The sequence below is a fragment of the Hyperoodon ampullatus genome, assembly GCF_949752795.1.
Source record: "Hyperoodon ampullatus genome assembly, chromosome: 12".
Lineage (NCBI taxonomy): Eukaryota > Metazoa > Chordata > Mammalia > Artiodactyla > Ziphiidae > Hyperoodon > Hyperoodon ampullatus.
Genome location: NC_136925.1, coordinates 64,685,086 through 64,700,465, shown reverse-complemented (window position 1 = coordinate 64,700,465; position 15,380 = coordinate 64,685,086). Strand labels below are relative to the sequence as shown.

At 39.3% G+C, this 15,380-nt stretch overlaps 1 protein-coding gene across 1 annotated transcript in view; it reads right to left on the bottom strand.

Annotated features, from left to right (window-relative positions):
- Positions 1–15,380, bottom strand: part of ECT2L (epithelial cell transforming 2 like) — a gene marked incomplete at its 5' end in the record, with an annotated part of 57,180 nt that overhangs the window by 23,974 nt on the left and 17,826 nt on the right. The window contains 8 exon segments of the mRNA XM_079716742.1: positions 1,060–1,099; positions 1,102–1,157; positions 6,803–6,931; positions 8,740–8,918; positions 9,663–9,831; positions 10,956–11,208; positions 14,646–14,799; positions 14,801–14,851. Of these exon segments, the coding sequence (XP_079572868.1) occupies positions 1,060–1,099; positions 1,102–1,157; positions 6,803–6,931; positions 8,740–8,918; positions 9,663–9,831; positions 10,956–11,208; positions 14,646–14,799; positions 14,801–14,851 (1,031 nt within the window).

Sequence of the window (15,380 nt, the reverse complement as noted above, 5' to 3'; positions counted from 1 at the left end):
TGAAAATCAGTGACTGAATGATACAAGGCCAAGTGAAATTTGATTTTCTGTCCTAAATGGACAGTTTGATTCTTCTCCCCACATTTTTGCTGATAAACGTGAAAATATTTGTAACATGTTCTTCTAGAAGGAGAAGAAGAAGAGTGGGAAAAGGAGGAAGAGGAGACAGAGGAGGAAAAAAAGAAAAAAACCTGTTTTATAAACAGCAGTGTCTGCACCCCGCTGTCTCTGCAAGGCTGATTCCTCCCTTCTCGGGGCCAAATATGCTCCCATTGGATGATGGTGCTGTATAAACTAAAATTAACACACACTTCTGCTACAAAACTATATTAGGCCGATGTGCTTTTTGTTGTATCTATATGGAAACTTTTCCCTTACAAGCCTCCCAATCATGCCAGCTTTCCTCAGTCTTGAAAGAAAGGCCCTTAGCGTTCAGGATTAGCGAAGCAATGCTTTATATAATTTTACATCACTCCAAGTCCTCTTTGATAGAAGGCGAGGGATTTTTAAAGGGGTAAGTGATTAACATTATTATAGCAAAACAATTTGGCTCTTTTTATTGGTCAGCCTATGTTACGTTTTGATCCAACAGTTGCAGCTTTAGTATCTAAATGAAATTTTGCTCTCATGTGTATTTTACCTTTGTTCTTCCTCTGGATAATGAAACTTGAGCTGGCCCCTTCACCATCTCTTTATAGCTGCAATTCATTTTTCCAAATGAAAGCACATTGATAATGTTTTACTAAGATAAATTGTTCTCTGTATTATTTCTCTAAATCAGCTACTATACATCTCTGTTTAGCTGTTAAAGCTGGTGTTTTCAACGGAGTTTTTGCAAGTGATGGTTTGAAGCAAATATTTGCAGTAATAATCCCCTTCTGAGCAATAATAATCCCCTTCTGAGTGATGAGAAATGACCTAGTTTGGGAAGTGACAACATTCCTTCAGAGAGGAATGAACCGTCGCCAGAACCAGGATTAGGAGCTGTGCTTTGTCCTTGGTGATCCTGGAGTTGGTGGGTGTCATTGGGCACGGTGGTCAGTGCCCATATTCCCTTACTGTGTTGGTACGAGCCGGTGGCAATCCCAGTGGGGTGGGGGGGGTCAATAACGTGCCAGTGAGTTGAGTCAGCTGAGAAAGAACTTCTGTTCCTGCCTCTGCACAGCCAAAAATACTTTCATGAGTTTGCTCACAGGTTTTTCCATGAACAGTTAAATATTACTTAGAAGCACTAATGAGCTGGCCAAGAAAGGCCACTGGTAGGTCTTGTCTTCAATTCAAATCACTCATGGAATAGTCCATCAACACTTTGCAGTTCACCCCTAAGTGCTGAAGTCCAGACACTTTATTCAGGAGGACTGACAACAGGGTGGAGAAAGAGGCGAGAAGTTTGACCTGGTGCTTATTTTCAAATTTGGAATTCTCGGGCCAAAGACAGAGAAAAGTCTACGTATATTTTCTAAAATAGTCTGATTCAAAGAAGTCTCATTGTAAGGGGACAGATTTAAAACTGTTAAACACATAATGGAATACAATGGTCAAATTTTAGCATTAATTTTACCCCTTCTTTGGTGACACAGCATATAGGTTGAACTACTTCAAATGAAACTATAGGGTAATATATTTTAATTCTTTGTGGTCTAGGAGTAAATAATTACTCCAACTTGTTTCAGTTGCTTGCAACGAGATGGTAGTGGCTCAAAGGTCGGGGTGTCTCTCACTTATTGGTGTCTAATGTTTTCATTGACAAATAGATCAATGAAATTAAAGAGCATTCATAAGTGTACCTACACATATATAGTCAGTTGATTTCAACAAAGATGCAAATGAAATCCACTGGGAAAAGGATGGTCTTTACAAGGAATGGTGCTGAAATAATTTGATAGATAGCCACATGTGTTTAAAAAAAAAAAAACTTCAATCCATACCTTGTGTTCTATTTTTAAAAAAAAAGCATAAATCAAATGGATCACAGACCCAAATTTCAAACTTAAGACTATAAACAATTTAGTTAAACACAGAAGTGACCTTGGTTAGGTAGAGTTTTTAGATATGACATCAAAAGCATGATTTATAAAACTTAAAGACTGGGGCTTCCCTGGTGGCGCAGTGGTTGAGAGTCCGCCTGCCGATGCAGGGGATGCGGGTTCGTGCCCCGGTCCGGGAAGATCCCACATGCCGCGGAGCAGCTGGGCCCGTGAGCCATGGCTGCTGGGCCTGCGCGTCCGGAGCCTGTGCTCCGCAATGGGAGAGGCCACAGCGGTGAGAGGCCCGCGTACCGCAAAAAAAAAAAAAAAAGAAAAAAAAAAAAAACTTAAAGACTGATAAATTTGACTTTATCAAAATTAAGAATTTCTTGTCTTCAAAAGAAACTGTTCAGAGAAGGAAAAGATAAGTCATAGACTGGGAGAAAATATTTGCAAACAACTTTTCCATAATATACAAAGATCTCTCAGTAAAAAACGAAAAAAAACTAATTTTTAAAATGAGCAAAAGATTTGAACAGACACTTCACCAAGGAAGACAAATGGCAAATAAGCACATGGAAAGATGCTCAGCATCATTAGTCATTAGAGAAAATGCAAATTAAAACTACAGTGAGATACCATGACACACCCACTTGAATGGCTCAGATTAAGAAGACTGACCCTACCAAGTGTTGGGCAGCTGGAGTGGAAATATAAAATGACACAACCACTTTGGAAAACAGTTTAGCTTTTCTTTTTTTTTTTCCTAAAGTTAAACATACACCTATCATATGACCCATTCATTCCACTCCTAGGTATTTTCCCAAGAGAAATGAATCATATGTTCACAGCAGCTTTACTTGTAAAAGCCCCAGACTGGAAAGAACTCAAATATCTATCAACAGGTGAATGGAACAAGTTGTGGTATATCTATACAATATAATCATTCCCAGCAGTAAAAAGGAATGAACAATTGATAACAGCATGAAGTGGATGAATCTAAAATAATTATTTGGAGTGAAGGAAGCCTGACAAAAAAGCATGCATACTGTATGATTCCATTTATGGAAAATTCTATAAAGTGCAAACTAATATATTGTGAAATCAGTGGTTGCCTCGGGTTGGAGTGGAGAAGCAGAGTGAGAAATTGTGAAGTGGCAGGAGGAAACTTTGGGGGATGATGAATGTGTTCATTATCTTGATTGGTTTATGGTTTCACATAGTGTGTAGACAGACATATGTCAAAATTTATCAAATTAGGGACTTCCCTGGTGGCACAGTGGTTAAGAATCCGCCTGCCAATGCAGGGGGACACAGGTTCAATCCCTGGGCCGGGAAGATCCCACATGCTGAGGAGCAACTAGGCCCGTGTGTCACAACTACTGTGCTCTAGAGCCCACGTGCCACAACTACTGAAGCAAGCAGGCCTAGAGCCCGTGCTCCGCAACAAGAGAAGCCCGCGCACCACAACGAAGAATAGCCCCTGCTCGCCGCAACTGGAGAAAGCCCGAGTGCAGCAACGAAGACCCAACACAGCCATAAATAAATAAATAAATAAAAATTTAAAAATCACTTTAAAAATTTTATCAAATTGCACACTTGAAATACTATATATCAATTGTACCTTAATAAAGCTGTTTAAACAATTTAAGTAATGCCGAGAAAGATGAGTTTCAGGTGTCTGGCTTACGCAGTAACTGGTGAATGATGATATCTTAAGTGAGGAATCCTGGGGAAGGGGGAGGTTTGTGCTGGGAGGCAATCAAGAGTCTGCTGTAGGCATGTGAACTCTGAGATGCCCGTTAGCCATGCAAAATAACACCCACATGAAGATGTCGAGTAAAGGCTAGATATGAGTGTAGCTGAGAGATTTTAGAGCTGGAGACATAAGTTTGGGAGTCTTCAGCATCCAGATTGAATGTAGAGTCATAGGAATAAGTGAGGCTCCCTAGGGGAAGAGTGTAGTCATGGAAAGGATGCGAGCCCGAGATCAAGTCCAGGACACATTTAAGGGTCTTGAGGAGGAGAAGGGGGAGCCAGCAAAGGAGTCTGAGAGGAAGAGACCCCTGAGGTAGGAGGCAAACAAGGAGAGGGTAGTATTGGGGAAAGCACGGGAAGAAGGAGAGTTTCCAGAAGTCTTCACCCGCCTCGAATGCTGCTGAGAGGTCAAGGCCCGGTGAGGATGGAGAAGGGACCGTCGGATTTGGGCACATGAGAGTCACTTATAGTTTTCCCAAAGTGATTTCGGCAGAAGGAGACCACCTGGAGGAGCTTGAGGGGTGAGTGAGAGGTGAGGAAGGTGGAGGCAGTCAGCTGGACCAGCGGTTCTCCAAGTGTGGCCCCCAGGCTAAGCAGCATCGGCATCACCTGGGAACTTGTTAGAAATGCAAATTCTCAGTCCCTGTGCCAGACCTACTGAATCCGAAACTCTAGGCTGGGACCCAGCAATGCGGATTGTAACAAGCCCTCTGTGAGTCAAATACACGTGAGAATTTTGAGAACCACTGGTATAGTCCACTCAGAAATTGCTGAGACAAAGTTTATGGTCTCTCTCTTTATGCGGGGGAGCGAGACGGGAGGAGCTACTACAGGTGTTCTTGATCTGATAGGAATAATCCAATAAAGAAAGAGGACTGAGGCTGTGCGAGAGGATTTGAGCGTAGGAGTGACATCGTGGGGAGGTGAAAGGCAATGTGTTACAGAGTCCAAGCGGAGTAGTTGATGTTTGATTCGAGCAGGGGTGCTTCTTCCATCGTTAACAGAAGGGAAGACAGAATGAAGGTAAGAGGTGGGATAGGTGGTGGATTTTGTGGTGGGCGGTAAATTAAGGAGTTTCCTTAGGGAAGTAAAAGGTGAAATCAGGGCTTCCCTGGTGGCGCGGTGGTTGAGAGTCCGCCTGCCGATGCAGGGGACACAGGTTCGTGCCCCGGTCCTGGAAGATCCCACATGCCGCGGAGCGGCTAGGCCCGTGAGCCATGGCCACTGAGCCTGCACGTCCGGAGAGGAGGGACAACATAGTCATTTTAAGAGTGGGGAAACGAATTTACCAAGGAAATGTGATAGGACTGCTTATCAGAGCTGCAATCCCATTTGATATTTATGCCATTAAAGTTAGACCAGTAAGAACAGTTGTATTACTCTTTCCAACAGCCTTCAGCTGCTTTAGTACAGGCAGGCATAGATTATGCAGATGGCTGTGTTTTAACCAGCATTGGGCCTTAGCCAAATGAGCTGGGATTTGGCCAGGAGAAAAAGAAACAAAGAAGTTCAGATTCTTTGCAAGAGAGTAATGATAATGACGAACCATTAAATCCAAGTTTAATGAGGAAGGAACCAAGGTCGAAGGCATGGTGATAGAGAGTGAAAAAGTGGGAGTGTGTGCATGGGAGGTCCTCAGACGAAGAACTGATAGAGTGGGAATATTTGAGTATATGATTTGGAAGTGGTACTCGGAGAGACAGATGCTTGAGATCAAGATTTCAGAGGTGATACAGCTACCGCGGAGGACAAGCTCAAGAGTGATGCCTGAGGTGGTGGGAAAGAGATTTGTGACTGAGAAGCCTGGGCCTTCTGACTGAACCAGGGGCTCGATGGTTCACCCAGGTGGAAATTGTATTTGACACGAAGTTGAGCGATGATTTTGGAGCCCAGAACGGTGGTGGGAAATCCATTGTTTGAAGACCATTAAGTTTCACTTGAGACCATTTTTATGTCAGCAAATCTATTATTCTTTTCCCCTTTCACCCTCATTCTCTCGGCCTTTGAATACTTTACTTTCCCTCATCCTTTCTTTTTTTCCAAAACAAATTTTAGAAAATTTGTTTTGCTCTTATTTTAAAAGTAATACTAGTTCACTACAGAAAATAGAGACAAAGAAAAGAGATAAAAGAAAAAAGGAAAGAAAAGAAAGGAAAACTCACTCATCCAACTATTGTTAGCATGTTGGTATACATCCTTCCAAACCCCTTTTATACACACACACCACCACCACCCTCCCCGACACATACACGGGATTTAAGCATTGGGATCACACCTTCCATATTCTTTGTAACTTACTCTTTTCAAACTGATTTCAAAAGTAGGAAATTCGAAAAACACATCCAGAAATAGATGGTCTTAAGAGTTTGCAATATTTCCTCCTAGAGTTTTCTATGCCTATTTTCTACATAGTTGAGATTATATAATTGTAGTAACTGTAAACAAAAAATTTTTTTACAATACTTTATACTTTGTTTTCTTTTAAACTCCTTCCTATCCTTTTGCTTTTTCCTTTGCCTCGTGGAATCCTGCCAGGGTCATGCTTTGTATGTACTGAATAGTTCAGTGAAATCTGAGGATTAAGAACTTTAAAACTCACAGTTCCCTAAGGAATGGGTAGTAAGAAACAGTTTGAGAAACTTTAATTTCACACTCCCTCTCCTCTGCTTGATTAAAAAAACAACAAAAACAGGCAAACAAAAAAACATAGCCCATGAGTCCATGAATACAGAGCTTTTATTTAACAGATATCTGTTAAATATGGCTGATATTAGACAGGTAGGCACTTAAGATTATCAGCTACCACACATCTTTACAAGGCACTTCACCGTTTTTAATACTCAGAAGAAACAAATAAATTTCCTGGCTGGCTCTTGCCACTAGTGACTTTATTTCTTTAGGGACAGTTACTCTGACCACTAACCCTGATGCCCTTTCCCCCTAAACACCTGAGTGTATGAAGTATAAAGAGAAAAGAAATAAAAAATAAACATGACAATCATTTGAACTGACGGCATTTTATAAATCCACAAAATACCATCACGAGGTAGGTATGACCATTACCTCTCAAAACTGACCTGATGCTCCGAGTCGTACAAAGAGGTCCACGTGGCCCCCTTCTTCTCCAGGGGCCACATAGCTTCCTAATTTCTCCCAGAAGTCTCTCACTTCAGGCCTCAGTAAATTTTTAATACCAGTTTTATAGCCTGAGGGGGGAAAGATCAAAATGTCATATCTGCTCTAACACTGTTCACCACCATCTAGAAAATGAAACCAGAGCTGTAGGAACCAAAGCCCATTACTTTAGAACACTTATTAATAAATTAAAAACAGTGAATATGTAATCTGTGATTTTTAAAAACTATTGTTTTTCTTCAAAAGCTATAGGAGGAAGATAAGCTTTCCCCTTCATTGGTTCCTTTTTAAATTATTTTGTTTCTTTTCTAAGAGGGGAAATTTAAATGCATTTGTACCTCCACCACTCGGAGAGAAATACTAACAAATTATTTTCCTCTAGCTTTTTTCTTTGTACACACCCATGCACAGAGACATATATACTACTTTTAAAAATAATAAAATCGAGATCATACAATTTTGTAATGGGCTTCTTTAAAAGATTTTGGGGGCTTCCCTGGTGGCGCAGTGGTTGAGAGTCCGCCTGCTGATGCAGGGGACACGGTTTCGTGCCCCGGTCCGGGAAGATCCCACATGCCGTGGGGCGGCTGGGCCCGTGAGCCATGGCCGCTGAGCCTGCGCATCCGGAGCCTGTGCTCCGCAACGGGAGAGGCCACAACAGTGAGAGGCCTGCGTACCACAAAAAAAAAAAAGATATTGTTTTCCTCTTAATTATGAATTTTCAAATGATCAACGTTGATAAATATTTCCCATTTAAATAAATATTAAAACCACTGTTCCTTTAATTCAACAACCAAATAAACCTTTCATTGTGATATAGTTAATTTATTAGCAGCAGACAGGTTGGAAAGTCATTCAAGGCATTGATTTTTCCCAAAACTTCATGCCACTTTCTGGAGGTCACAGTTCAACTGAACAGAGAACCGCCACATGGTTACATTCTGGTTTTTACCTAAACCTCCATTACATTCATAGTCAAATAAGTAATTATGGCATAGTCTTATGTAAAGAAGACAAATAGGAGAATGAACTCATTTGATTCCAGTTTATTCACCCTAATTCTGTCACCAGTTATCCTCTGTGCCCAGCATTATGCATTTTTAAACATTAGAGAAACTATCTATGGCTTACATGGAGATCAGAACTCTGATCTTGCTTTCATGTGGATCCATTAAGCTAGCCAGTTGTAAATGATCAAAGTCAATTCCTAGATGCCCAAAAAGAAAAGTGATTTCATACTTTGAAAGCAACCATTTTGTTACAAATAAGAAATTTTTGCAAAATTTTTCTAGGTAAGCCATTGAATGTAGTCTACTAATGCCATCCCTTACATATGTGCTCATGTGTGTATTAATGCATGTATATACACACATATATACATACATATATATAAATACATGCTTCCTATGTCTTCTTTGTGCTTCCTTTTTCTTATATTGAAATTTAAAATATATAACTTCATTATAGAAAGCATATTTTCATCTAATGGCACCCTCGTTAAATAGACCACAAAGTAGGATTTCTGACATTTTTCTTTTGAGAGATGGTAGTTACATGATATTATTAAGTTCCTTGGTCATTCCAAAGAAAATTTAAAATAATTTGTGTCACTTTGCTCTTTTAAGGATTAAATGCAACAAATTCGATTCAGTAAAAATGTATTGGACGCCAACTAAATGCAAGGCAGTTTGGGTCTTTAATACTTTTTAAAAAATAATTTTGATTTATGGTTATTTTTATTGCTTCTGATTTTTAAAACTGTTTGGGTCTGCACATTTCCACCTAGATCAGACTGCTTTCCTTTTAGAAGATGAATCATTTGCATACACATGGTGACCAAAAGATTGCCATACGTCCTCTAGGGGAGATGAAAAAAGACCCGATTCAAAAAGGGACTGGCCTCCTAACACACTCTGTACCTCATATGCAGGAATCCGAGATGATATTAATATGAAGTGTGGCTGGAGAACATGTGAAGAGCTGCTGTCATTTTTATAAACTCCATACCAATTTTTCTTTGATAATAAAGGGTAGGAATTGCATCCAGAAACATTGCTTCTGTAGGGAAAAAGGGAGAATAAGTGAAGTTTTGATTTTCTCTTCATTTGACTTTGACAAGTGAGCACCAGTATGTCCTCTGGACATCAGTTATCCTGTACAAGTCAAGCGGCCTCAGTACCTCAGTCTCTCCCTGCGGTTTTCAGGGACAGCGGAAAATGGGGCTCCTGGACGAGTGGGTCCAAAGCTGCCCTCTGGGCCTCTCCTCCTGCATTTGTGGGATGCCAGAAAGGGCTCTTGGAACTTACTTTTGTGGGGCACCTAAAACCAATGTAGTGACATCCTTAAGGGCTCAAAATGACATTTGTAAAAGGAGCAGCCAAGAGATTTTAAATTTCCTTAATCACCTGGGCGTCATGATTTTCTGAGTAGTGTCCATTCTCTCCACAGTCACCCCTCCCCCATCACCATTCAGATAGGCTTACTCCCTACAAAAAAATGTCTGGAAAAATGTTACCTTTGCTCAATAACTTTATACAGAAAATATGGTACATCCACAGTATAGCCTCTTTGTGGGGTTAAGAATATTTAAAACGTAAATTTTGAATGTTATATATCTCCCTCTACAAGAAGCACGTTTAAGACCACTGTTCTTGAAGATTAAGGAACTATTTCCATTGCTGTTTCATAGGATAAGAGCCATATAATTATACAAGATCCCTGCATGTTAGCTGAATTATTCTAGAATGAATTCTTGGTGTCATAGGATGGTCCTCCACCTTCAGTAGATGGAGATTTGCTTACCGCTTGGGCAAAGCTTCTAAAGATGCCAAAACAAGCTGTTTCTCCAAAGTTTCCTGTAATCCCACTCGATCCCTCACAGTTTGGGAGAGACGTGGTTGGCATTTGGATTTGAACAATCTAGAGCAGCATGTTCCATTCACCCAAGGGGGTCGAACTTTGAACAAATCCTCTGAAAAACAAACAGCAGCAGGCTAGGCTGTTTACTTCATGCTTCTCCCAGCCAAGTCTACACAGTTAATGGCATAAAAATAAAGCTGTTCCAAGGCAGTATTCCAGATGGCAGTAATTATAGCCACTTTTTACACACCCTTTGGTTTTCTTATCCTCTCAGCTCTGTGGCTGCAAGTTACCAGTCACTTCAGGTCAAGAAACAAGCTCAGAGAATAAGCAACTCTTTTCTTGTAGAAACCGCTTCATCAATTTGTAGGCTTTACCTCATTTTTGGCCTTCTTGGCTTCAAGTAATTTCCCATTTGTTACAATCTCACAGAAGGTGAGTAAGTGAAAAAAAAGATGGGAGAACTCTAATCAGGTTTGCTCATTACCTTTACACACTGTGTAAATCAGAAGGCTTAGCTCAGAGAGTGTCTCATCCCTACTCCCTTTCCACTTTTTAAAAAAAAAGTCATTATTCCTGCTTCCGTTTCCATTTTCATTTTTCCTCCTTTTTCACCAATCCTAATTCTTCCGAAGTGTCCTGATCCTATTTATTTGCTTTTGCCTGTATTCATACTTCTCTCTCCTTATTTTTGGTCTCACAGAGGCACTGACATTTGACCTTACATATTTTATCAGAAATCTTTTTTTTTTTAATAAATTTATTTATTTATTTATTTATTTATTTATCCATTTTTGCTGTGTTGGGTCTTCGTTTCTGTGTGAGGGCTTTCCCCAGTTGCGGCGAGTGGGGGCCACTCCTCATCGCAGTGCGCGGGCCTCTCACTATCGTGGCCTCTCTTGCTGCGGAGCACAAGCTCCAGACGCACAGGCTCAGTAGTTGTGGCTCACGGGCCTAGTTGCTCCGCGGCATGTGGGATCTTCCCAGACCAGGGCTCGAACCCGTGTCCCCTGCATTGGCAGGCAGATTCTCAACCACTGCGCCACCAGGGAAGCCCTCTTTTTGTTTTTCTTAATTAATAGTGAAGAGAAAAAGAGTTTGTCCTGAGATACTTTAGAGAATGCCACTTACAGGCTGTTTCAGAAAGACCTCGCTATCTTCTGTGGGAATTTGTATGTAAATCCATTGGTTTCTACAGTACTTGGTTAAGATATAAAGTTGTAAAATGCCACTCACTCTTACGTAGTGCAATTTTCTCCCAAATTATTTTCCTTAGGCACTTTTCTCTTTGCCTCTCCTGTAGTTGCTCATCTTCTGTTTTGGGTTCATTCAGGGTCCCGTAAAGAGCTGCGGCTTCCCTAGGGGTTAGCCAATCTAAGTTGGACACACAAGCAATGTAATGGTACTTCCAAGCACCATACTCATTATCTGTTGGCGTATAGTGCAGAAACCATCCAAACTTCATGCATTTGGGCATCCATAAGCAATCCTTCAGAAAAAGAAATGAGAAACATAAGTTACAAGGACCATTTCCCAGTAATAATCTTTTCCGGTATACAGATCATTTTTTCTTATTACATTGAGATTTCTAGTGCAGTTGACTTGCCATCTACACTTGACTCTGAGAAATAAAAAGCACACACCTTACTACACAGGAAAAATATTCTTTGATGAACATGTTTGTTATATATGTATTAGTCATCTTTGTACACTTATTCAATGCTCTCATAGCATTTGGTTACTTTAACCCCAGATTTTGAGAATTCTCCTTCTAGCAATGGTATAGTAGTTTGTCTCAGACCAACCCTCCCACTGGGACCCATATGATATTGCTAATAGGCAACCAGTTTTGAGATATGAAAACTGCAAATTTCATGTAGTTTCATCTAATCAAATATCTAGACAAAATACTATAAAACAATGACTTGAGCTACCAATTCAATAAGGACTTGTGCAACCAAGATCTCAGAGAGGAGGGAAACCCAGAGAGGTAATATCCTGATTTGGCCTCACTTTTCACTTCAAGGCACTTGACAGTTCCAAAGTAAAACTAAGGCTGAGAAGCAGAGAAGGAAGTTATGACTGAAAGACTTAGAAGCTGTTAAGAATTTTAGGCCTTTTCGCAGGGAAGAGAGGAAACAAATTTAAATTCAGGGCCCACTAAGGGAAATAGCCCTGGTAATGACACCAGGCTTTTAGCTGAGATCCTTTTCAGTAAGGATGACAAGGAATTAGACTGAAACTAGCTTTGAAATATTCTCTGATTGAATTTAAGTGAGCTATTCCTAGCCTAACCAAATGCCAGAAGCAAAAGCAAGTTCCCTCTGGAGGAAGATAATATCATCCGGCGACTCAAATTATTGCATCGATTTTTTATATTCAATATTTGGTACTCAACCAAAAATATCAGGCACACAAAAAGACAAGAATTGTTTGTTTCTTCTTTTGTTTTTTAATAAATTGAGACCCTCAGAAGATCCAAAAGTTGTAATTATCAGACATGAACTTTAAAAAAGCTCTGTAATTACTATGCCTAAGAAATTAAATTGCTGGGTGGAAAATTTTGGCAAAGTAAGCAAATTGACACTCTAGAACTAAAAAATATAATAACAAATTTAGAACTCAATGGACCAGTTTAAGAGCGAATTAGAATCTAGCTAAAGAGATAATTAAGAAACTGAAAACTAAGCCAGAAGAAAAATCCAGACTGAAACACTGAAGGCCAAAATGATGGAAAAGGCACATTAGAGAATATGAAACTTATGGGACATGGTGAATCAATCAAATGTATTGAAACCCAGAAGAAAAAGAGAGAAAGTGGAGCAAAAGCAATATATGAAGAGATAGCATCTGAGAACTTTGCGAAACTGATAAAAGACATTAAAATCCCCAATTAAAAAATCAATGCAAAATACAAAACAGGATAAATACACACACACACATACACACACCCCACCAGGTACATCGTAATAAAACTGCAGAAAACAAAACACAGAGAAAAAGATCTTAAAAGCAGCTAGAGAAAGCAGAAATATTACCTTTAAAGGACCGACAATAAAACCCTCTACTTCTCCAAAATTATTATGAAAGCCAGAGAACAATGGAACATTTTCAAAGTTCTATAAAAAGTTAACTGCCAACCTAGAGTTCAAATTCCCAGTGGAAATAGCCTTCAAATTTGAAGGTGAAATAAAGACATTTTCAGAGAAAAACTAAGAGACTCTGTCAGCAGCAAGGTGCACTAAAAGAAATATTAAAGAGAATTCAGAAGAAAATTGATCCCAAAAGGAAAATCAGAGATGCAGGAAGGTATAAAGAACAACAGAAAAAGTGGTTACTTCCATGGTGGCGCAGTGGTTAAGAATCTGCCTGCCAATGCAGGGAACACGGGTTTGATCCCTGGTTTGGGAAGATCCCACATGCCACGGAGCACCTAAGCCCGTGCACCACAACAACTGAGCCTGTACTCTAGAGCCTGCGAGCCACAACTGAGCCTGCACGCCACAACTACTGAAGCCCATGTGCCTGGAGCCTGTGCTCCATAACAAGAGAAGCCACCACAATGAGAAGCCTATGCACCACAACAAAGAGTAGCCCCTGCTCGCTGCAACTAGAGAGAAAGCCCACGTGCAGCAACGAAGACCCAATGCAGCCAAAAAATAAATAAGTAAATAAATAATAAAATTACTTAAAAAAAATAAAGTATTCTGACCACAATGCAACTTAGAAAAAAATTTTTTTTGAAGTGGTTACTCATAAATAAATATTAACTATATAAAACAATAGTAGTAAAGCCTTGTGAGGTTAATATATATATATTTTTTTAATGTGTGTTTGTGTATTTTACATATGTGTGTATGAGTAAAACTAAAATATTTGAAAACAAAAGTGTACAAACTGAGCAGGGAAGCAAACGGAGTTTAAGAGTTCTATGCTCCTTGCATTACCTCAGAGGTGGTAAAATAACCCTGGATAAGTGGTGTAATCTCTATGGTAGCCATAAGAGAACTGCTAAAGAATTTACAATTAATCTAAAAAATATTTAAGCTAATCCTAAAAGAGACAAGGAGAAAAACAAAATATAAAATAATAAATAAAAATAGTAAAATGTTGGACTTAAGCCCAAATATATCACTATTTACATAAATGTGAACAGACTAAATTACCCCAACTAAAAGTCAAAGATTGTCACATGTTAAAAGAAAACCACCACCACCATATTCTGTTTACAAGACATGTTCCTTAAATATAAGGACACAGAAAGGTTGAAAGTAAAAAGAGAGGAAACAATATACCATGGGAACACTAAGCTTGGATTCATAAATGCTCTAAATCCAGGGCTCACAGTTGCCTTTTGCATGTGGCCCCTCCATGGAGAGCCAAGTATTCTCCAAGATCAGAATCTCAACATAAGACCATTCTGGAAAGTTTGTATAAGTTAAAGGAGTAAATTATTGACTTGTATTTAAAGTATGTCTATCTTTACATTTCATTAAGTCTTTTAAAAGAAAAAGAGGAGACAAACAGGCCAAATGCAGAAATAATGGCAGAGGATGTAGATCTAGGTTTATATTCTTCAACAGATGTTAGCCAAAGAGGAGCAGTTAAAGTTGTAGTTGTATAGCAATTTTTGAGGTGGGTTATCATGAATAAAACAATATCATGTAAAAACCAAAGTTTAAGTAATTTTTCACAAAAAAATGGACTTCTTAACCAAGATAATTAGTTTCTAAATAACTAAATTGAGTATTTAAAGATTATTAAAATTACATGAATTATTAGAAGAGTATATATCCCCCTGACTTATAAAATAAATTACTGTATTTAATTACCCCCATTTTTTTATCTTAAGGGTAAGTTAATTATGGTTCAGATACACTCAGTTATTATCTTCAGGAAAGGGAGCTAACCCAATCACCTCATTACAGATGACAGTTGCATTTGGGCCCTATTACTAGGAAATGACAAGTGGTAAAGCTGTTCAGTTAAAAGTTTCCAGGGCCAGCTGACTTGTGCAGCTGCACACAAATCTTTTGGATTCAGAAAGGAAAAGATATATAGAGAAATGAAGCGTGGTAGAGAAATCCACTTTGGCCACTTGCATCCTTTCTGAAAACCAGTCTTGGACAACCCTAAAAGGAAAAATGCAGAAATTTAGTTCAGATCACTAATATCTAAAATTGATTAAAATCCAATATAAATATTGGTCACTGTTCTTTCTCTAGTGTTCTACCTATTTAAAAATTAAGTCTTAAATAACATAAGGCTAGATTTTTAAGTATCCACTTTCAATGATCCATCCTAAAGAGGAAGGTGAATTACAAAAATATCTAAAAGCCACAGGGGAAAAAAGTCTGAAATAAACATAGTTGTTTGATATAAATCTGGGTTTTTTCCTTTTTCTTTACCCAAATTCAATAAATCAGCAAGTCCTGTTGGCTCTATACATATATATCCCCCAAATATGTCCCCCATCCCAGCCACTTCTCTCCACCTCCCAGCCATCACTCTAGTCAGGGCACCTCCACCTCTCTCCTGGGCGGTTGCAGCTGCCTCCTGATTGCCTCCCTGCTTCCACTCCAGTCTTCCTAGAGCCCATACTCCACACAGCAGCCCAAGTGGTTTTTAAAAATGTAAATTAGATAATGTCACTCATGCAAG